General features: G+C 35.3%; 1 protein-coding gene across 17 annotated transcripts in view; it reads right to left on the bottom strand.

Moving 5' to 3' along the window:
* Vinc (vinculin) overlaps positions 1 to 24,845 on the bottom strand; it is a 299,829-nt gene that overhangs the window by 62,596 nt on the left and 212,388 nt on the right. For all 17 annotated transcript variants that reach the window (XR_011334655.1, XM_069838599.1, XM_069838600.1 and 14 more), the window contains 3 exons: positions 23,046 to 23,170; positions 18,272 to 18,514; positions 8,472 to 8,562 (listed from right to left, as the gene is read on the bottom strand). Coding sequence is in view for 16 of the 17 variants with exons in the window: in XM_069838599.1 (XP_069694700.1) it covers positions 8,472 to 8,562; positions 18,272 to 18,514; positions 23,046 to 23,170 (459 nt within the window). In the remaining variant the exon portion in view is untranslated. The remainder of the gene's footprint in view (positions 1 to 8,471; positions 8,563 to 18,271; positions 18,515 to 23,045; positions 23,171 to 24,845) is intronic.

Raw genomic sequence — 24,845 nt, forward strand, 5'->3', positions numbered from 1 at the left:
AGAATTCTTATTCTATTGAACTGAATGTCCTTAATCATTTAGATAAATTTTGAGAGAAGTATGGCAAAAACGTACATTTTTCATATATGTATGTATAGTGGTAATAATGATTTCATTACGTTGATGTTAACAGTAATACAGCATAATGCTTGGAAATACAAAACAAATTATTTCTCCTATGAAGTACTGCTACTTACTCTCAATTAGTTAAATGTGTGGAGATATAAAATTGGTTTTTCTTAAATGTCCAGGTACACCTTCAACTATAAGTTAACTAGTATGTACAGTATGTTCTCAGAAGTGATGGTAGAGCATTATAAGCATAATTTTTAACTCAATATGAATTATTACCTGCACAAAACTGTGAGACAGTGTTCTTGTTCTAAAGATTACTCTCTTTAAAGTTCAGGATAGTGTGCCACAGTACTCCACACTAAAGCGACATACAGAAGCATGAGTTCAACATTATATACAGGCGTAAGCCATTGATATTAACTATATTCGCTCGTGTGCTTTTCATCATCACTTCAAACACAGACAATTTAAAGCCCAAGAGCACAGGTCACTTCACATCTTCCAATATTTCATGGGAACAGCATTCCATATACTTTGTTATTCTCGCTTATGGCATGGTCCATAAGACACAAATATCATAAACATTTTAACAGTGTAGAACAATTATATAAATTAAACAACACTAATATTAATGCACTATTTAATGTGTTATCAGTTACATTAAATATTCAACATAATATTCTTACTGAAATGAAACTGTTACCAAAGTACCATTGTAATGAAAGGAGTAAACTGCTTAATATATCAAGAGATAGACATTTGGAAAAATAATGATGCAAACTATCCGTCAAAAAATAAATTTTAATATGATTTTTCTTCAATATCACTATGTTAGTGTCTAATTGAATCTCAACTTTGTTATGTATTTTAACCAGAAATCACATTATCTGTATTTTTTTCTAAAAGTTTAAGATTCTCCAAGGTATATTATGTTGACATTACTTTCCTTCAGGGCCATGGTTTTACTCTCAATTGCACTTAAAATAATAGCAATGTGTTCTGTGTATTAGAAGTTCAAAGTGCGAATATTTTAATAAATGTTGCATATGTCACATAGAAAGAAAACTTCACAAGTAAACAGAGTATAAAATTTTCATGTTGTAGAAATACACTACTTTACAAAATGTTACGCTATTTTCTCTTATACACGTTTCACAACATTCCTGGGGATCACAAAGGAATTCAAGTTTCAGCTTTTGCAGGCAATTTTAGCCACAATAATACAAACGTTACTTCCACAATATGAAAACATTTTGCTATAAAAATGCTTTTTGCAATGGAAGTGTAAAACTCAAGAAGTAATTTCTTTAGCATTCATTACAGATTCTGACAAATTACATACCGTAAAATGGGGTGAATCCAATCATTTGCAGATTTTCCAATAATGATGAGTGTGTGCATTTCACTATAACAATAATCGTGCAGCTGATTTTTGTTTTTTGTTCTTAAGTAATTGGCCTACAACAATGGTCAGCTACAGAGTGCTAAGCCAACAGATTTTCTTTTGAACATAAGTTTATAATGTGTACTGCATTTGTGGTGCTTGAGATAACTTCTCCTGTTGCAACTTATCATTGTTGTCAAATTGGTATGTCATGATATTTTTACTTTCTAAGAATGTTCTTAAGTACTAGTTTTAATTTACATGTGCATAACTTTTGTCATTTTGATGCTACATTTCACTAAACACAATATTACAATTTTGTGGGGTATAATCCGGTCATGCAGTATACAACAAAGGGGGCCTTTCAAAACATACGCATGAATTCCCAATCTAATGCCTTGTCTGGATTCAGGAAGGCAGTAATATTGTTCCCTTCTGTTCCAATAAAATCATCATCCAGATTTCTGAAGAAGAAGACGACATAGGTGACAATAATTCTGGAGAAGGATCTTGGACAGCATCATTTGAAATGCAACTGATAAAGGCTCGTTTTGATGAATCAACAAAACTTGTCGAGCAAAACACTTACCCCTAACTCCAGCCAAAGGAGGTGTAGTAAGAGACATTACTGGAAGTGATGATGATGGAGAATTTGCAATTTCTCAGGATTCAGTTGTGCCAGAGCATGGAAGGCGTGGTATATATTATGTTTTCAACAACATTAACGATCATGACATTGAGTAGTAAACCACACTGTTTGAAAATTTATATCACTGGAGCTAGTTTATTTAAGATATGAATAAATTATACATGTAATGTTAATTGTGTATTTGAGAGATTTTCTACAGAATAAGTTAAGTGATCAATGAGGAGATACTGTCACACATTTCTAATGCATATTGTACGAGATTAAAAGTTGAACTGTACTAAAATTTGATGTACCGGTATTTTACTTATACATAATTTTTAAAACACAAAATAGTGATCGGTTTCACCCATTGGCAGTCTGAATCTGATAGAATAGGGAAAATAAATATGTGATCTGATTCACCCCAACTTGTGAGGTGAAACCGATCAACAATTAACTTTTTAAAATTATATTAAATTATAATTAAAAACTAAATTAAATTATGGACATATTATTCTCAAGTTTCAATGAAACTAAATTCAAATTGACGTTACGCTGTAAGAATTTTATATGGTATATATTTACAAAAGACTGAAATTTTTTATTGGATTCAGCCCACTTTACAGTACTCTGAAAGCTCAACCAATATGATCTAAAAGAAAAAATTATATGTGAACAAACTGTACATTCTACCACCCCTTCATTTTTGCAACAAGTTGAAATTAATTTTCCATAAATGCACATTTACTTCCTGAACTGGTTACTAACTAGCCAATATTTCATAAAGTTCTTCTATTCTAAATATTGTATTAAATCTCTTTTTGCAAAGCGAATTATTTCGGTATTTACTGTACAATGAAAACGTTATTATTGCAGGAACCCTGAACAGTATCATTTGTATTTGTGGATTGTACAAAATGATTAACTGTTAATTAACAAGTCATCATCAAAATTATGGGTATATTTTCACATGTCTTTACTCTAAATTTGAACAAATTTCAAGGCAGATTCTCAATGGCAATACTAGTAACTGCATTATGTACACAATGACTGAACAAAAAGTATTTATCCAGCGACAGACAGTCCCTTCTCACATACAGTGAAACCTCTCCTTACGAACACCTCCAAGAAACGGACATTCCTCGTATACGGACATATTTTTATGTCCCAACTAAAATAATATTGAAATAATTATAAATTTAACTCTCGTTTACGGACACTCTCAGACACGGACACGGACAGCTGTTTCACAGTCCTAAAGCTTACTTTACCTCCTGAATGCAGACAGAACTTGGATTTCAAGACCTAATGTGTTACAAAAATGGAAAATTTAGTTTTGAGAACTGTACAGAAATTCCTTAACATGAAGGAAGACAATAAGGGTCTCGTAGGCTACCACTAGCCCAGCCAGCTACCCCTTGGAAGCGGGTGGATAAACAAAATCATAAAATTTAACTTGTCTGATGGGTCCAAGGTTTCCGTGATCGTGAAACGACACATGATAGAGTTAGTAGGATTATTCTCTTCACTTCAATCAGTTGTTCTGTTTCGAGAGACATGGCACCTGAACGTAAAGTTTAAGTTGAAAACTGCAAATTGCAGTACTGTATAACTCTAGACATAGAATAAAATTGCACGACACAGTAATGTATTTTTTTTTTCGGTCTTATCTACTGTAGTTCAAAGTTGCAAAGAATTTACTGTAGTACAGTATACTTTATTTAGAATTAAACTACAGTAATACTTTTCATTTAAAGCGTGAAGGGATACATAATGCACATTATAAATTTACTGTTAGATTGGGGAGCCTCCCTCCCAATAAAGGACACCTCTCAGATGCGGACAGATTGTTACGTCCCTTCGATGTCCGTAAATGAGAGGTTTCACTGTACTTGGATCAACAGAGTAAGTAATACAAAACACGAAAACAAATAGCTAAAAGACTTTCATTGCAGAGAAATCAGGTTGTACAGTATAACCAAAATGTCCCCAAACTCCTTATACTATTTTACTTAGTACCATAATGCCAAAGAATGTTATTATTTCAACAGGTAGTTGGGATGGCAAAAGTATTTACATGACTCTTGGTTTGTGTAGGCAAGCAAGGTCTGATATCACGGTAAGCTCTCATAGTTAGTGTATTGAGGAGTGGTTGGAGACAAGTGTGACAACACATAGGACAGACAATGAGATGAATAATGCATGCATTCCAGGAACGATTTAATAAGATTCCAAACCCAACTCGCAAGTCAACAATGCTTCACAGGGAAAAACGCGCATTTGCTTTGGAGAATGTCAAAGACAGGCAGCAGAGTGGCAAGAAGAAGACGTTGCTGCTTTAATTGAACAATCTCCACCGAGATCATCTGCTGAACTTGGTGTACCACAGACAACAATGCAAGACCACATAAAATTACGCTTGAAAGTCAGACCTCTTTGTTTGACTTAGAGCAGCACATTGCAGCATGCCATGCAAAGGTGCTGTTTCTTTATGAATGTGTGATTTATCACAGTTCATGTGACTCTTGAGATATTGCCTTCTGGGATAACATAACGTCATTTGTTTGTTTGTGTGTGTGTGTGTGTATATAAAAAAGGAATGTCATTTATTCTGGTGGAAGATTCCTTTAAAATATTCCGAAATTAAAAGATGAGGAAACTAAGCAGCATTATCAGGTCGAAATTTCAAATAGGTGTGCCACTTTAGGAAGTTCCGACGAAGTTGAGGAGTTCGATATTAATAGCGTGTTGGAAAATATCAAAATTGCAGCTGAGCAGAGCATAGGTTATTATGAAACTAAGAAAAAGAAACCGTGGTTTGATGACGATTGTTCTATTATAGTAGAAAGAAGTAAACAGGCAAAACTGAAATTCTTAGAAGTTCCATTCCAAACGGAGAGAGATAATTATTTCAATGGAAGATGGAAAGCAATCAATCAATCAATCAATCAATCAATCAATCAATCAATCAATCAATCAATCAATCAATCAATCAATCAATCAATCAATCAATCAATCAATCAATCGTTTATTAATGTCATGACCAACAGTTCAAAAATTCAAAGACTTCTGACATCTCGTATCTTATCAACTTTGAATTCTTTCTTGGGTGCAACAGGAACAGTATCACTTAACTTTAATGGAAACCTGATCAGTTTCAACACAAATGAACGCGGTTCACAGGTATCATTGTAGAAAGTGCAAGCCAAAACATCACCGGTAGTAGAGTACATGAACTTACAATACTTCTGTAATGTGAAGACTTTACCATTAGACTTGGGTTTTCTTTGAAAAAAAAAAAATACGGGTTCAAGGTTGAACCCCAACTTTTCAGTATTCCTTTCCCATTAACAACCTCAGCATTCTTACTTATGATGTTATCATAATCAGGTCCAGTTACAACTCTGCTTTTTCTCTTCAGTTTCTTGGAATAAATGCCAAAACTCCTGTCGCATTGACAGTATGTGGCCTCGCACTTTAAGTGATACAGCAAGATAGGAACAGAACATTTTTGTTCTGCCCCTCAGCAGTGTCCGAAAACAAAACAACATGAGAACTGTTGAGTTTCCTTTCAATAAAATGGTGCAGAAAAGATGCGACACTTCCTGAATATTTTTTGGACTCTGTCTCAACGTAGCAATACATCACACTATCTTTATCATTATGACAATACACGTTAAAGACATTATACCGTAATAGTCTTTTATAAAACTGACTATTAACATTCAGTTTAGCTATGGGTAGATTTTGACCATAATCAAATTCGATGACCTAACATTTAGGGTTTTCATTCATTGTGTCCAAAACTTTATCCTTTACTTTTTGGTATTCAGTAACTTTCCACTTGTGAATATCTAAATCAGTCTTTGTTCGAATATCACTTGGATTTGCTCCTAGCTGCAGTTGATACTTTCGCAAAAGTCACATATATCAGTTGGTGGTCTTCGAAATGAGTATGGAGACATCTCTCTAAAAAATTAGAGTAGCTGGAGTATTTCATTTCCGGAAAACAGCCTTTCTTTTCTTTGTAAAATTCACGAAAAGATCCATACAGACTTGTTACATCCAAAAAAGAGTCAACAAAGTAGAGCCAGCTAGTGTCCTTGCCTCGATAGTGCGTTTTCAACAGATGGAATAGATGCCCAGTGTTCACGAACCAGCAACCTGTCATCACTGGATATTTTGTTAGATATATTTCGGTGTTTTCCTCTACTTTCTACAGATCTGCTATTATCCTTAAGTTTTTGTTGAATAATACGTAATCTGTTAAAAGAAATCTGAAATAAGTCAATGAGAAATTTGCGGCATACCAATAACCATGAGCTGTCCAAAATACAGTAATATTCTCATAGCGTTTCACATGGTCTTTTAACTGAAGCTACATTTCGTGATTTAATATCTATTTTTATCATACAACCTGATAAGAGTAGATCTTGCATTGGTTTATTTTCCTGACTATAAAAATTTGTGTGCAGCTCTTTCTGATTTCCTGGCGAAATCTGAGTACAGCACTTCCTTGGAAAGCATCCACTCACTGTCTTAAACACTTTGTTTGGAACGATGCGTCCATCTTCTCTTTTATATGATAATCCAGAATTTCTTCTTACCTTTCTGTAGTTGGATTTCCATTGTTCTTCATTGCGAGATTTTTTCTCACCTAGATTCCTGGTTCGTTTAGCTACTGGTTCACTACATGAATCACTATCAGAGAGTTTATTACTCCCTTTCATTTGTATGACAGTTGTTTCGAGACTTTTGGTAGAATGTCTTAAACACAACTAGTAACACGTTACATGTTTGACACAACCACACTGTGTTTGGAGGATAGACAACTGATGTCTCTACATTTGCCAACATTTCTTCACACAGCTCCAACACTGCCAACATTAACGTTATGTTCATGAAATTTCTACGGCACGTATTTCAAACCCTAAGGACTCGGAAAAAACATTTTACACAAAAAGGGACTGAATGACCTGAGGCCTCTTTTTCAGCCAACCGTTCAATTGCAAGTCGTAAGCTTAGGAAAAAAAAAAAAGAGAAAATAAAAGAGGGAGATTACTTGAAGAAAAACCTGAAAGAGGTGAGAAACAAGTAGTAAGAATAAAACATTAGAGATTTATATAAGGGCTAAAGACAATTTAAGAAAGGATAATATCATGCAAGGGTAAACGCAATCAAGGATGAGAATGGTGACTTGCTTGGAGACCTCTGAACAGATTGAAAAACTATTTTGGGAAACTGTTAAAAGTATATAGGGCAAACAGAAATGATCAGAACTATATTCAAATACAAACTGCTCAGTCATTTATACCCCAATCCACACATTCTGAAGTCGAAATTGCGATAGAAAAGGTGAAAAAGTACAAGTCTCCAGGTATTGATCAAATTCCAGCAGAATTAATACAAGCGAGTGGAAGCGCATTATCTAGTGAAATTTATAAGCTTGTACTCGCTATTTGGGAAAAGCAAATTGTACCTGAACATGGCAGGAGTCCATAATTGTACATATCTCTAAGAAAGGGGAAAAGACTACTGGCTGGTTTCACCAAGATTTATTTGTTTTTAATGATTCATTAATTTATTTGCTGTTTCATTAAATCATTTTTATAGCTCACCAAGCATCTTAGCCCTAATGAACCAGTAAAGCTATCAATAGTTTAGTGATAGAAATTTCCATCTTTAAATTTTTAAAACAGTTATATTACTGGTTGTTCCATATGTTTGTGAAACTTAGACTCTCACTTTGAGAGAGGAACAGAGGTTAAGGGTGTTCGAAAATAAGTTCTTAGGAAAATGTGGTTGAGAGGGATGAATTTATAGGAGAATGGAGAATGTTACACAATGCAGAACTGCACGCATTGCATTCTTCATCTAACATAATTAGGAACATTGCATCCAGATGTTTGAGATGGACAGAGATGCAAAACTGGACACTTTATACATAATATCATTTTCACTCTATTACGGAAATCATGATCTACAAATTGTATTAATCTAATGAAATAGCATTCTACCTACTCCCACAACCCGCCTAACCTCAATACATACTCTTTCCCACCAAATTTCATCACTGCTGAAGAGTTCATCTAATTGAAGCCTTTTTCTCTCCTACAATAGACCTGAAATGCCGAAAGTTGGAGTTAGCATATAGGACCTACATTGCAAGTATGTTTATATCCCATTCCATACTCATGCTCAGTAATTCGGTATAAAGGAAACTACAATTTCTTCTCTGTTAAAATAAATAATGAAGATTAATTTCATGTAACCTGTATTTCAAAATGAAAATTTGTTAGTGTTAAGAATCCATTCTCGAACTTGTTCACTTTCAAAATTATTCCAATTTCCGTTTTAATATATTTAATTTTTTTTAAATCTTACCTTGAGCACCCAACATGGTTGCCTTAACTGTTGATAAAATCTTAAGCTGTGTGCCGATAGTAGGAATACGCTCACACACTTGCAAAAGATTCTGAAAAAGAAGCAGTATTAATAATATTTGTACTAACAGTAGTGGTAGCAGTTAATATTGGAGGTAGTTGTAGTGCAGTGATAAGTGGTACCGGTAGTAGCTATGGCAGTATGTAGCAGTAGTGGTTGTAGGAGTAGAAGTAATAATGGTGATGGCAGTAGTTGTAACAGTAGCAATAATGTTAGCAGCAACTGGAGTGATGGTGGCAGAATAAACGCCATTTTGTTTTTGAGTGATTTTTAAACAATCATACAGTATTGAAATTAATTTTTAGACATATTGAAATCAATTACTTTTTCATATTAATATTAAAAAATACAATTAATTATTATCAATGAACATTTAAAACATTTTTCAATACTTTTCGAATGGCTGCATTTGTAAAACCTTTTTCTCCTGATGTATGAACCAGCTTTTGTTTCCTCTATTTGTGTGCAGATTAGGATTACTGGTAGAGAACACTGTGAATGAACATGAAATAAACATCAACAAGATCACGAGTCAAGTTTTTTAGAAAATGATTGTACCATCTGCAGAGATGCCAAATTTCTAGAAGACTAAAAGCAATGGGAGGAAAGTAGGGTGGGGGGGGGTAGGGTGTACAGAAAACTGCAACTAATGTATGTACGATTATTACAGATTTAAACAACAGTTCTTACCAAATGAAAATGTCTCTTCATCTACAGTCTCTCCTGTAGGATATACATCTACTCCAAATATATTTGAGAGCAGGATGAAACCACATATTGTAAGTTATACAGCCTAGTTGCCTATTTTGCACCTTACATTGCCGTCTTGTAAAAATTCTGTGTTGATATTTGTACGAAATTCTGTTTTGTTTTTCCTCACTGAACTAAAAAAATCTTTCCAATGGAGAATTGCTCTGTGGAACTACAGACTCCAATTTCCAAAGATGACTTACCATTTCTATTGGACATGCTGAACTGAAAGTTTCAAGAAGAAAGTTCAAATTACACATACAGAAGAGCTTAATCCTTCCTACCCTTATCTATGCATCTGATACTTGGACTTTAAAAAAACGTGACAAATCTAATATTTGAAAAGAAGATTTCTAAGACAACTTCCATCATCAACTTGCTTAGCAAAGTGTACTTTTTTTTACTTGGTTATTTACTGACGCTGAATCAACATCGATGGGATTGATGATAGTGAGATGACCCAACCAGGTAATCAGCCCAAGAGGAAATCGAACTCGTGTCCGAGTGCAACTCTGGATTGGCAGGCAAGTGCCTTAGCCAACTGAGCCATGCTGGTGGCACATTTTTTTCCAGAGAATCTGTCATCTTTGAAATTTCAAACCAAATTTCATCAGCCCTTTCATTCCTGTCAAGAGATAAAGCATGAAACTGGAAACAACTAAACTCTGTTTCTAAGGATTCAGTTTCTTTTATTTTCAGTTCTTTGATAGAACACAAGAGTAACTTCAGCATGCTCTAAAAGCTCTTCCTTAATTGGCCACTTTTTTGTAATATATTCACACGTTTTTGTGTAAAACAATCGGACATCAGAAAAAAAATTCAACTGACTCTCATTCAGAGAAATTTCTTCATGAAGACCAGTGGCTCCCAATCTGGGGTGGTACGAGCGATTTGTGGAGGGTGGCACAGATGATTCAGAAAGAAAAGAAAACGTGGCCTGATAAATAGAGAAAAGTGTGAGTGTGAGTGTGAGTGTGTGTGCACGTGCGTGTTTGTGTGTGTAATGTTTATGAGCGAGAGTATTTTTTGCACAGTTGGCAATATCTGCTTTGATATTACCAAGGAGCAGTCACGCCATCCTTTTGGTGCTCTTTGCTGCCACTGTTAGTCTGAGTTGAGCATTTATGCTGGTGTATTATGCTGTTCTAATGTCTCAGTTTTAACTTTAATATTGTGCTGTGTAGATAAAATCTTTTAGTTGTTTTTGTACTGCATGTGAAAATGTCTGCTATATCTGCTAAAAGAAGATTATATCATGAAGACTATATTAAGTATGGATTCTCGTTTATTAAGAATGATGGTGTCCAACTGCTGCAATGTATTGTTTACCATAATGTCCTTAGCAATGATTCTCTGTGGCCCATAGGTCTGAAACGTCATTTAACAACAGCACACTCTGCACTAAAGAACAAACTCATTAAATGTATCAGACTGGATTCTATGGAGCTTTCAAGCAAGAAATGAAAAGGTTATTGAAGCATCTTATGAAATTTCTCTCTTAATAGCAAAGTGCAAGAAACCACATAGTATTGATGAGAACTAATCAAACCTTCCATTCTTAAAGCAATCAGAATTATTTTTGGAGAGGAAAGTGAGAGGAAAATGAACAAAATATCTCCATTTTTTGCCTTGCAGTGTGACGATTCCACAGATGTAGCTCAACAGTGTCAGTTGATAGTATATTGTCGATTTGTAGACAAGAAAAAAGTAATAGAAGATACGTTGTTTTCTAAAAACCTGGAAACAATGTGCTAAGGTTCCAATGTGTTTTCTGCTATTAATGAATTTTTGAATGAAAATGATTTGTCTTGGGATATTGTTACAAGAATTTGTACTGACAGAGGACCAGCCATGTTAGGTTCAATGCCTAGCTTCGTAAAACTTGCCAAAGAAAAAAATCCAATCTTACTGGCCCTAACTTCTAAAACTCTACCACAGAAACTGGATCTCGCATTGAAAGCAGTTAATTTCATAAAGCCAAGTCCTTTGTTATGACCTCAGTGCAGAACACAAAAGTACTCTGGCTTTCGAAGGGCAATATGCTTAGCAGGTTATATGAACTGAAGGCAGAAATTTTTCTTTCAAGTGAAGGAAAAGATGAGCTTCATGATTTATTCAAAGATGAGAGCTTTGTCTTTCCCTAATGTACCTTGCAGACTTATTTGAAATCTTGTAGTCTCACCTGCAAACCACAAGGTAAAAACTCCAACATAATAAATGTTCATGGTGCAGTAAATGCCTTCTTGCAAAACACACAACTATGGAAGCGTCAACTGGATATTCCAAAAACCAACTTTTCTTCATTCCCTCGATTCAATGAGCTTCTAGATGGGAAATAATATGACCTCAGAGAATGGAAAGATATCATCAGTACATATCTGTATATGCTTCAAGATGAGTTTAAATGTTATTTTCCTGAGTTATCTGACAATTGATGTGGATGTTCTTCCAGATGAGATACAAGAGAATGTAATTGAATTGAAGTGAGACTTGAGTGCCAAAGAACAGTTTTAAGTAATGGGATTGGAAGATTTCTGGGTCAGTTTCCCTCCTGCTTACCAAAAAGTCCTCGTATAATTCTCATCTCCTTACCTCTATGAGACAGGATTCTAAACACTGACCCTTATGAACACCTAACACCAGAGTCGTTTGAATGTGGAGTGACCTCAGTTGTGCCTTAACAACTTGGCACCGAACATTATGGAGCTCCTTGAAGAAAAACAATTTCACCCTTTCACACTGTTCTGTGTTCTTGTGAGTATTACCACATGATTTAAAAAAATGCTGATAAGCGTGAATAAGATCTGTTTCTGTGCATTTGAATTCAATTACATTAAGATATGAAGACATTCTTGTTTCAGCCACACATCCTTTCAAATAATGATTTTTTAAATTAGTGATATGATTCTGAGAATTTCGAAACTCCATTTTAATGTATTTTCTATTATAACTGTTAGGCCTACTGAGAAAAAAAATATATTTGTAATAAATGTAGGGGGGCATGGGATTTTCAGGGTCTTTAAAGGGTGGCCTATTAGAAACATTCGGGAACCACTGATGTAGACCCTGGCCTTTGCTTGAATGACCAGATCACCACCACTTTTGTGGAACTACCTACTAGTAAATTTCACACCAAACAATCATCCTGTCTTCCCTAATTCTGGAACCGAAAATTATATCAGTGTAAAAACTATTTAACTTAAAATAAAGTTGATGAATAAGAGATTTCTCGTCTTGCAGGAATACATTTAGAGAGTTAAAATGTAGAACAGAACTCACAAAATAAAGGTGAAATTTGGTAGATTGGCTTTCAAACTGCTGCTTAATTTTCTGAAATTGTCAGCTTGTCTTGCATTGGTGTGCTTCACAGAAAAACATTTTCAGAGGGTGCCACTATGACTCTAAGCTTTTTAACAGTGACAATCACCTAATTGAGACATATTTTAATACTTTAAGAGGCTTTTTGGCAAAGCTTAAAAATATTTTGGCTGTAGAAGCTCTTTTGTAAGTAATAATATAGTCAAACTGCTCAACATTAATGTTTTCTAGACCATTTCTGCTTTTTCTGAGCAGCTAAGTGCACATGATGACAGGTTATGTTTTGATTTTCTTTACAAATAAATGAACTCATATCTCTGGAAACATCAGTCATTGTGCTCGCATTGTCACATGCAAATTCAATACAGTTCTCCATAGAATTTTCCTCATATTCAATCCACCATCCAAAATATTGTCACGTGATTTCTTAATAGTCAGGATGACAGTTGATATCCGACTAGTTCCCATATCAAAATATGACACAACTATTGGGTATACTTTAAATCAAGAATATCATTGCTCCCATCTGTTCCTGGGGCTGAGGTTGACAGCTACCAGAGCAGGTCGGCAGATGGCAAATAGCCAGAACCAAGTGCTGGCTTGTCCCTGAATACTACAATAAGGGATCCTGGAACAACTCCGGAGCCAAGGTGTTATGCATACCATGCTGAAGACTGAATGGCAGATGAGTAAATTTCGTCTCTAAAGGTGCCTCTCAGATACCTGGGGGCCTCTGGGAATACTTACTCTTGCACCAATATAGGGGGGGGGGGTTGTGGGTGTAGATATACTGTAATTTCCCCATACTTGTAGGATCTGAATGTCTAATATTTACAAGTCTATGGGTTGCTCTACGTCATCTTTATCTCTCTGCAGGCCCAGAAACAGGACCTAACATCCTTGCATCCAAGAAGAGTGCTAATTCAGTGCACAACCAACATCCCATCCTTACAGATGGCACTATGATGAGGTGTAGCAAAACCTTATCAAAGTCTCATGATAAGGGTAAGGAAAAGAGATCCCTACTCTCGGGAACAGATAGGAGGAGGTTGAAGTTTCGGAGGGAGGCTGTGTAGGTGAGGGAGGTGGTGATAGCTGCAATCGCCACCTCTGCAGCTGCTGGGACTCTGCTTCAACCTTCAACTTCTGGAAGACTTAAGGAACAGGAAACTATGGGTCAGGTTTCAATAGCAAGGCAAGTGTCAAAGGGAGAAACCACGCCATAGTGGCACTCAACTGAGCTCGAAATTAAGAGAGGCTCGGTCCCAATCTTTTTTACAAATAGAAGGCAAGTAGTAATTGATCTTATTTTTGCTCTGAGACATTAAGATAAAAGATTCAAGAATCACATGTGTCCCTAATTGATTCATTATCTGATCATCAGCATATTATTGGAACTAAATTATGAAGTTAGTTCATCAAACCAATTTTAGGAATATTTAGATCCTGCATTGCAGCTGGGTATATTCCGAAATTCTGGAGGACTGTGATGGTCGTATTCATACCAAAGGAAGAGAAATGCGACTTTATCCAAACTAAAACTTATCGACCAAATATCTTATCGTCTTTTATGTTAAAGACATTGAACAAATTGGTCGACAGATACATAAGAAGAGCATGTCTTGTATTTGATGCTTGGACTGAGAACCTTATATGTCTAAATGACATTCAGTTTATAGGACCAAATATCCAGGATGACCTTTTCTCTATAATCCTTAGATTTCACACACACTGAATTGCATTTACAGCTGACATCGAGAAGATGTATAGGAAAGTGAATATCAAATCCAAGAATTATCATCTGCAGTGAATAGTCTGGAGAGAAGATTCCCATGGACCACTCTAGACATATACACTCACTACAGTCACTTATGGAACATCATTCACATCATTCGTAGCTCCAATATATCTGAAGCAACTCTCTCAGGATGAAGGTGTCAACTTCCCTCGAGCAGCCAAGATTGTCTACCAAGATTTTTACACGGACGATTGTATATCTGGTACAAGCAATCTGGATGAAGCCATCAAGATTCGTACTGAACTTCAAACCATGCTTAGTCATGGAGGTTTTAATTCAAGAAAATGGAGTTCCAACAATTCAGACATTTTGAACACAATTCCTATTGAGCTTAGACAATCGCAACATGCATTAACTTCCAAGGACAATGATATAGTAAGAATGCTAGGACTTATCTGGCAACCTACCAAGAATCAATTTCAGATCATCAGTAGTCTAGATCAAAGTGAGACAAAACATTCAAGTAATTTAAAGAAACACATGACCTTATCCAAAACTGCATCTGTATCTTTGACCCAATGTGACTGCTACCACCTGCTGTAATAATCTGTAAAGCCTGATGCAACATTTATAGCGAGAAGGTCCTTCATGAGATGAACCATTAACCTCCAACCTTAGTCAAGAATGGAAAACTTTGTCAAATCAACTTCCTTACATAAACAATGTCAGCATTCCTCGGCTTGTATTTGCCAAGGATACAACTCCAACTGTTGCAATACATGGATTTCTGAGGCTTCTGAAAGGGCACATATAAATCAAGTCAAACACCCTCAGTGAAACAACCAGTAAGCTTTTTTGCGCAAAATCCAAGATAGTACAGATAAATCAGACCCTCATTTCCTCGATTAGAACTCTCTGGAGCAGTTCTCCTAGAACAAGACTCCTAAAAGAGTCCTAAGGGCCATGGAACATTTGAGTCCAATTAAGATACAACTCTGGACAGACTACTCTACTGGATAGCTTCTTGTTCCATTAAATGGAAGAAATTCGTAGCTAATTGTCTTGCTGAAATTCAGGAAACTGCACCCATTAAGTAAAGGGCAATGCGTACCTTCCAAGGACAATCCCGCAGATTTGGTATCACAAAGACTTCAACCTAAAATGATAATTGATAATTGACCCTGGTGTTATGATCCTTCATGGCTAAGTCAAGAGTCCTCAAATTGGCCACATTCTATTCCTCAAGAGCAAACAAGCAACCTCTCGGAACAAAGAGCTACATTAACATTCTTAAGCACACAATATGATGACAATTTCATTACCAAAATTTCAAAGCTGCACAAATTGCAAAGAGTAATTAGTTACTACATGTGATTCATCACGAACTGCCACGTATCAATTATTAATAAAAGGAATTACCGTCAAATGACCACATTAGAACTGAAAAATTCCTTGGACTGTTGCATAAAAATCATGCAACTGTTCTCCAACCCACAAGAGATTGCAATGCTCAAAGCAATCATGCTGTGAAATCAACAAGAATGTAAAAACCTTTGAATTCAATATTAGATGAAAATAATGTTCTACAAGTTGTAGGTAAGCTTCAGAATGCACAAATTTCCGAAGAAGCTAAGCATCAAATCATTCCACACCCACATCATCATTTAACGAAAATAATAATAATTGCTGAGCACATTTGCTTACTACATGCAGGTTCTAAGCTTTTGATTGCTTCCTCACATCAACGATACTGGATCCAATCGGCAAGACGAACTGTTAAGAAATATATCCATATCTGCATCATCTGTTATAAGTTGAAATGTACCACTACTAAACAAATAATGGGAAACTTGCCTAAGGAAAGGCTTACACCTGCACATCCATTCCTCAACACTGATCTCGATTGTGTAGATTCTATTCTAATAAAAACTGACACACAGTGAAGTAGAACAGTAGTCAAGGCATATCTGGAGTATTCGTTAGGCTGTTCATTTAGAGGTAATTTCTGTCCTCACCACTAAATCTTTCATTGCAGCACTTAGACGCTTCATTTCCCACAGAGGACAACTGCTCACAACACACAGTGATAATGGCAAATACTTTGTTGGGGCAGCTCGAGAAATCAGTTAACTTTCTTTAAGTTCAGTAGAACAGCTTACTGATACTGCAACAATGGTATGGTATTTCATCCCACCTTCAGCACCACAGTTTGGAGGAATCTGGGAAGCATCTGTGAAGAGTCTAAAATATAATTTAAGAAGAGTTATTAGCCACTGGTGTGGCTCAGTCGGTTAAGGCGCTTGCCTGCCGGTCTGAAGTTGTGTTCAGATGTAGGTTTGATCCCCGCTTGGGCTAATTACCTGGTTGGGTTTTTTCCCCGAGGTTTTCTCCAACTGTAAGGTGAATGCCAGGTAATCTATGGCGAATCCTCGGCCTCATCTCGCTATCACCAATCTCATCGACGCTAAATAACCTAGTAGTTTATACAGCGTCGTTAAATAACCAACTAAAAAAAAAAGAAGAGTTATGCACAATCAATGCTTCACATTCGAAGAATTGACAACACTCAGCAATCAAACTGAAGAAGCTTAAATCTCGACCTCTAACCAAGCTCAATAATGATCCCATTGATAATACCCACCTTCCTCCTTCACATTTTCTAATCGGAGAACCTCTAACACTCTCTTCCTGATAGTAACTTTCTGTCGTCCCTCATTAACACTCTATCAAGATGGTAAAATATTCAGCAATTAACTCAGCATTTCTTTTTGGAAGAGATGGTAATGGAACTACTTGAGCAGCCTACAACCTCGAATAAAGTGGACAACCAGCCAGTCCAACATCCAACCTGGAATCTTGGTCCTCATCAAGGAAGAAAATCTACCTCTTCTTCAATGGAAGATGGCAGTCATGAAGGATGTCCATCCCAGTGATGATAATTTCATTCGTGTAGTAACTGTTCATACAAATAATGGTAAATTCAAGAGACCTATTCATAAACTGTGTCCTTTATTTAAAGAAACTTAAAAGAGCTAGATGCCCTTTGGTGCGTGGGATGTTCGAACATTGTTCATAGATGTCTCCACTTTGTGCGTGTTTTAGAATTATTCATAGACGTTTCCACTTGATTTGTGTTTTCAGTTGGAAGCGAGTCTATTTAGTATGAAAGTTGTAGTTTTGATATGTTTGCCTATAATGGATGTGTGGTGAAACAATTCATGAATGTAAAGTGTTGATTTGTACAGCACAAGAGTGCCGTTGGAGTCTCTCAATATGTATAAGAAGCTTATTGACAGCTACAGAATAAACACACATGAAGGTAAATCTGTTGAACTAAATGATACACGGAAAGAACATGCTAAGTCACTTTTTGTTTATTTTTGTTTTCTTGGATCCATTTGTTAGCTAATAAACTGAACTATCTTTCTAATAAATCAGAATGGCACAAAACCTGCATTGTAACATAGTAAATGAAACTAAATGGGATGTCAATTCATAATGTCTTATGACGGTACTAATGTTAAGAAATGCTCTCCTGAAAAATTTAAGAAAAGTTCTTTCTATGGACCCTTCTATTTGTAAGCGTAATATTTCATTCCTAAACAAGAATGAAGAGGGGGGGGAGGAAAGGGAAGGATGACAAATAGACGGGAGATAGCAGAGAAAGGGGAACGAGAGGAAGAAAGAATGGAAATAAGGGAGGAAAAGGGGAAAATGAAGAAGAGAAATTGCAAAAGAAAAAAGAGAGAGAGAGTGGGGGGGGGGAACAAGGGTGAAAGTTTCAAAGACAGGGTAAGAAAAGGGAAGAAAGTGAGAGAGGAGCAGAAATGAGAGAGAATGAGGATAATGAAAGAAAACTGAAACAAAGGAAAATGGAGAAAGAGAAGTAAGAAAGAAAAACAGAAGGAAGAAACATAACTATGGTTTTACTCACCGTTCGCATCCTCTTGTCTGTACACTCTCTAGCAAGCTCCTTGGCAAGACGTGTTACCTCTTCAGAAGCTTCTGCAATACTCTTGGCACAGGAAATGAGATCTCGTTTGCTGCTTCCACCTTCCCCACGTACTAACTGCGACAGCCGACCCATAAGAACTGCCATTTTTTTGGCAGCGACAATTATGTCATTATCCTTGCTAGACCACTGTCGAACCTCTTGGTGCAGTCCATGTGCTGCCATCTGAAGAAGGCAAAACCATTAGAATATTCGTTTTTGTTATTAGTATGTGCGTATTTTGATGATATAATCATAAATAATTTCATTTACAAGATAATGTAATTTCACCGTGCATACATACGAAATTGGCAGAAACACATCCTATCATGTTATTCTTTGGCGAAAATTAAAAAAAAAAAACTTCTATTTATATACATCCCCAATTTTGTATATATTTTCTCAGAAATAATGATTAAAATTGAGAATACTACCACTAAATATCCTGATTGGCTTTTGGCTAATAAGAACAGAATTTCGGCTTCAGTACACCTACTTATCTCTTTTTGCTACTCCATAAGCTACTTGTTATTGTTTGACTCTCTAGAATTACATGTACAGTAACTAAACTTGTCTTCATTTTGCTATTATTATTATTATTATTATTATTATTATTATTATTATTATTATTATTATTAGAGCAATTCCACGTGTAACTGACATTTACAGTACACTTTGACAGCAAAATGTCTGCCTAAATTGTATAATGGGTTGAAATTAGACTGTGTCACCGATGGATTTGATAGATGAAAGTGCACACTTAAGATACATATAAAAATAAACGTCTTTAATAGAAAAAGTATACTATTTATTTACGTCCAAAGTGTGTGTAACTGACTGACATACATGTCAACTCTCTCTTCGGATGAACATGGTTCTCCACAGATTTCTCTGAAATGTCATTCCTGATACAATTTTGCAAAATATAGTTCGGAAAGGAAATTGTAATCTTCAGTTTAAGTTGAAAACGACCTCCAAACCACGATTAGTAATGGAGTTATGGCCGAAAAAGTGATGTGTAACTGACTGACCTTTTAAATAAAGTTGCACTTCTGGAACTGTAAATAGTACAAAATAATATGAAACTTGATAAGTAGTAAATTAACATAACGATTAATTTAAATGAATAATATGTTTTCCAGAATACAAAAATTAGTTTGCTTAACCACGTATCTTAAATGACACAAATTAATGCAGATACAAGTATTACATAGGCCTACTTAATAACATATATAGGACTTTCTCTGTAATTAAATACTGTATATACAAGCCATATACATTGGTGTTTAATTTTAGGACTATAAGAGTGTCACAGCAACCTTAACAGTGCTTATCACTCTATATGGCATCAACTCCCCAGCGTAAGACAGTATGTTACGTTATTCAAGCACGTTCCTAATAATCTGGCACTAACCTCCTTATTGATTACGATAAGGTGACGCAGATCACAGTTTATATTTCCCATGCCTATGGCTGTTATATATTATGTTCATAATAATAGATTAGAATGTTGAGTTCTACTTTTAGATTGAATTTGAACCATTGGAATTAAACACGTAGAAGCACTCCACGGCACTCGTTGACTCATTTATTTAGTCTAACAAGTATGTACTGCAGGAACACTGTCAATATGTCACTTGTTATCTGAACAAACTTTAGTTTCTTTTCACACACGGAACCTGTGGATCTTTCGCACTGATTGTTCACAAGACAGTTGTGCATATTCTATGACATAGGGATCTAACACTTTCACGTAATGAACTCCATGAGTTGCCAGAATAGGTGCAAGATGTTCAAATCGTTTTTCGAGATACTTCTTTCCTTCGTCTATCTCAATCTGTGCTACCTCCTGAACAATAATTTGGATGTTTTTATTGCTCACAATGTTACAAAATTCTGCAGTGCTTTGTATCTTCTTCCCCGATTTCGCAGCCATCCATGCCATCCTTTTTACTTGGCCTCCAATCACATCCACGGCCCCTTTGCCATGATATGACTGAAAGAAGTTCCATTCTATGTTAAATCCAAATATGCGAGCAAGCAATGTCACATTGCTCAATGTATATTTCTGTTTAAAATGATTCGCTGCTCCATCTGAAAATATTTTTACCACCTCAATGTTCGGAAGAATCGCCAAAATTTCCGAACACACTTTTCGTAGACAAACATCCACTGCATATTTGTCATGTGCTACATAATCTGACACTAATGCAGAGGATTTCCTCTGAACTTCCCTGTCACCTTCCTGTTTAAACCAGCAACAGCAGTAAATGTTGAGACCTGCTTATTGCTCCAATGAGCTGCCTGAATCTCATTTTTCTCTTTTCAGGTGCAATTACTGCACACTTAACACCAGTTCACGTGTAACTTCACCAAGGCCTTCCAAGTAACTAAGTACTTATATACATGAAAACTTGGGTGGGAAAAGTGTGTTAAGTCTAATTTTTCACATCTCCTTATGTTTAAGCCCATTTTAGAGTCTTAAATTAAAATTGATTGTCCTTTGATGTCTCAGCAGTGACCCTATGTTATGTCGATCCCATGACTAAGTTCATATGTTTACTGCTACACGTAATTTAATACAGCACTTTATGTGCTTATTTTTGAAAATATAGGGAGCAAAATAATAAAATACAATGGCAGTAAGAGTATAATGAGAACAACACACTTTCAACTTAATTTGTTGCCAACTTAAAATGCAAAAGTAACATCACAATTATATGAAAAATGTGTGTGTGTGTGTGTGTGTGTATATATATAGTTTCCTGCTCAAGAGCAGGTCTTTTACTGCAAACCCAGCATTCTCAAATCTTTCCTATTTCCCACATTCCTCTTAGTTTCCGCATATGATCCATACACTTTAATGTTGTGTGTCATCTGATATCTTCTTCTGCCCCAAACTTTTCTCTCGTTCACCATTCCTTCCAGAGCATCCTTCAGTAGGCAGTTTCATCTTAGTCAGTGACTCACCCAATTGAATTTCAGATATTTTTGATTCCTATCTTCACGAACGCCAACAATGTGTATCAGTCGTGGTCATTCTTCAAATTGGCTTACCATAAAGGCCAGAATCCCTCAAGGCTCAGTTCTTGGGCCATTACTTTTTATGCTTTACATAAACGACGTTTTAAAATATTCTAAACACCACTCATATGCAGATGACTTAAACTTTACATTCACTCCCGAACTTGTACAATCAATGACTATGTGACCAGAATTAATGACGATCTAGCATCTGTAGCTCATGGGCACAAAAATTTAGACTCAGACTAAATCCAGACAAATAGCAAGCTATAATAATTGGACATCAATGAGCATTAAACAAAATGGATCTAGCCATTGTATCGAACACGAAAATAAAAATAATACCACAATTACATATAGCAAAACAGTAAAAAAATTGGAAGTATATTTACACTACCAGTCAGCTATGAAAACAACTATAGGTATACTTTATTTCAATGTACAAACACATCGGAAAAACTAAATCGACCAAAAAAATAAATATTTTCTCTCTCTAGCATTATGATATGATAGAATATTCAAAACGAAATCCCTATTTTAACCACAAATCCATAGTTGTGATAGGTGATCGAAAACTTTTGACCAGTAGTGTAGATTCAAATTTAACTTTTCAAAGTCAAGTGAACTACATATGGAAGAAAACTTTCTTTAATTAATTCCCTCAAATACTTGACCAACATTCTACCTCTTAACCTAAAAAAGAATCTCATTCAAACATTAGTGATGCCCTACTGCGATTATTGAGATTCTCTATTCATGAATCTAAATATTGATCATGCCCACATATTACAGTGTGTTCATAATATCTGCGTTCGTTTCGTTTGTAACATTAAAAAAATTCGATCATGTAACACCATCACTACAACTGTTGTCTTGGAAGCCACTTAAAGAAAGAAGATTTTTCATCTCCCACTTATTACTATTTAAGATCAACCACACCTGCACACCCTCTTCCATAGTATCTCGTTTTGTTTACCGTTCACTACCTCGAACCCAGAACATGTACCTTCTCTCTATTCCTCTGCACAGAACATCCTTCTAGTTCTAGTCATCATATTTCAGCATATCGATTCCACACCCCTGGAATTCTCTCCCTGACCATGTCGAGACACTCGGACAATATCAAAATTCAAATTTAAATGAAAGAATCACGTTCTAGTTCACGGAATTGCTTGTTAAACACCTGTAAGGTTGCGCAACTTTGGCTTAACCCATAACATAGGACCTATAATAAATACTGTATCTATGCTGTTGTTAGTTTTATCCTTAATATCGTAATATGTAATGTATTTATTATTAGTATAATGATAATAATAATAATAATAATAATAATAATAATAATAATAATAATAATATCATCATCATATCATTGCTTTTACTGTTACTGTAACTATCCTATTGTCCTTGTATTAGCTTAATAAGTGCTTTGCAGTGTTCTTTGACCCTGTTGACCCCTCTATAGGGCTTTAATTTATTTTGTATTATTTTGTTCAGTGTTTGTATTTTTTTGTATTTATATGTGCTATCTGGTAGGATGGAAGAGAAGACCTTATGGCCTTAATCCTGTCAGATTAAATAAAGAAACTATGAATATAATATGTTCACTTCTATAACAAACAGCTGTGTTTAACTTAATTTTTGATAATATATGGTGACAACTCTTATTCTCCTGCATCATGAAAGGATATCTCACCATGATTGGCTGATTGGGTAATGGAGCATGAAGAAACATGTCGTCTTCATCATCTGTTTCTGGTGGTGGGGGACGAGGTGGAGGTACCTCACCACCTGGAAGAGGAGGTCTTGGAGGAGCATAGTCTGAAATAGTCAGATACAATTAAAAGTAATTACCTTAAGTTTATAGCCAAGTTAAATGTAAAACCAATAAATACTCATTCTATAAACATAGAAGTCGACTCGTGCTTTCAACTAAAAAAAAGTAATCAAATTGAGGAAAAATGAATCTATAATAACTTAAACTCATATTGATTTTATATACCTATTCTTTTTAACAATAAAATGATATATAAGACGTAATAATTGGTTCTGATATATTCCTACACAAGTATAACGTTCATTTGGTAGAATTATATCATGCAACAAGGCTACATGCCAACTCAGATTTATGTAATATTCACTGCTATAATATTAATTGTAAATGTTCATAAAGTGAATTGGTTTTATACAAATATTGTTAACTCTCGCAACCTATCAGGTCTAAAATTACTTACAAATTACCTGGAGTCTTTTCTGTCCACAGGCAATTTTTTAAATCTATAATTAAACTTTTGGGGTGCTATTCATAGACATTTCGCAGCACGAGCTACGAGCATACTAAGCTAGCCCCGGCTATCCACTGGTTACTTGTACAGAATTCAAATCATATCCTATCACTAACACTAGTTTATGAATACGAAAAACGCTGATCATCCACCGGAAACCCATGGAATATGGCCCTTGTTGTCTTATTATTTTATATATGCCATATGATGTGTTACATAATTTATTATAATTATATGATATTTATTTATATTATTGTTGTGTTGTTTTCCTCTTATTTTATTAAATTTTTATTTACTGAATGTTGATGTAATACAGTTATAATACAGATAATACAGATGAGAATAATTATTTCAAGTATTTATCTCCATTGTTACAGGTGTCACTGTGAGACAATTCCGTCACATCTATTTCATTCTCCTCCACTTCTATCACTTCTGTGTTATTGCATTCTGCATCGCTTGCATCAGAACCATCATAAAAGTTATCATCAATATCATACAATGTTTGCTGCTCACTGTATCACTTTTCGAAATGTATGGTTTCCATTATATTATATTAACTGTAGTACCACATAATGTATCACGTAGCACAAAACATAACTTACTACAATCAGGTATTCCTTATGACTGAAACTATATCCAGTACAGAATGTTATTGAAGAAGCATTCATTACATAAAGGATTTAAGTACCAGCTGCATATTGTAGTAACACCTGGGGCTAGTACAGAGTCATAACAGCATTTAAATTAAATAACTTCAGATGAAGAAAACGAAATAAAATGGGAAGTAGCACACAAACTAGCTGGGGTCTTATGTGTTCCTAAGTCCAAATATTCGAAATTCAATTAAAAAAAAAACAAATACATATACAAACTAATTTACAGAGTGTAATAGAAACATATCTATAATACTGAATGAATAGAACTACATTGTGCCAACTTACAAGCGTATGTGAAAGTATGAAATCAGAAAAGACCCCAGATAGGTTGCGAGGTTTAAAAAGAGTTCGAAGGTTTAAGTTTCACGTGTCACTTGTCATTCAAAATCTTGTGTTATTTGTCATTTATACTTCAGCTGGATGTACCATGGAATTAAACTAGATTTTTGTTTCATTTATTACACTTTCACACAAATAAAACTTTCGAAGTGCCGAAATAAGAACTAAAAAGGGAGTTGCAATTCTGTCTCGTTACAAATAAACATGCAGGCA

Source organism: Periplaneta americana, chromosome 10 (assembly GCF_040183065.1).
Source record: "Periplaneta americana isolate PAMFEO1 chromosome 10, P.americana_PAMFEO1_priV1, whole genome shotgun sequence".
NCBI lineage: Eukaryota > Metazoa > Arthropoda > Insecta > Blattodea > Blattidae > Periplaneta > Periplaneta americana.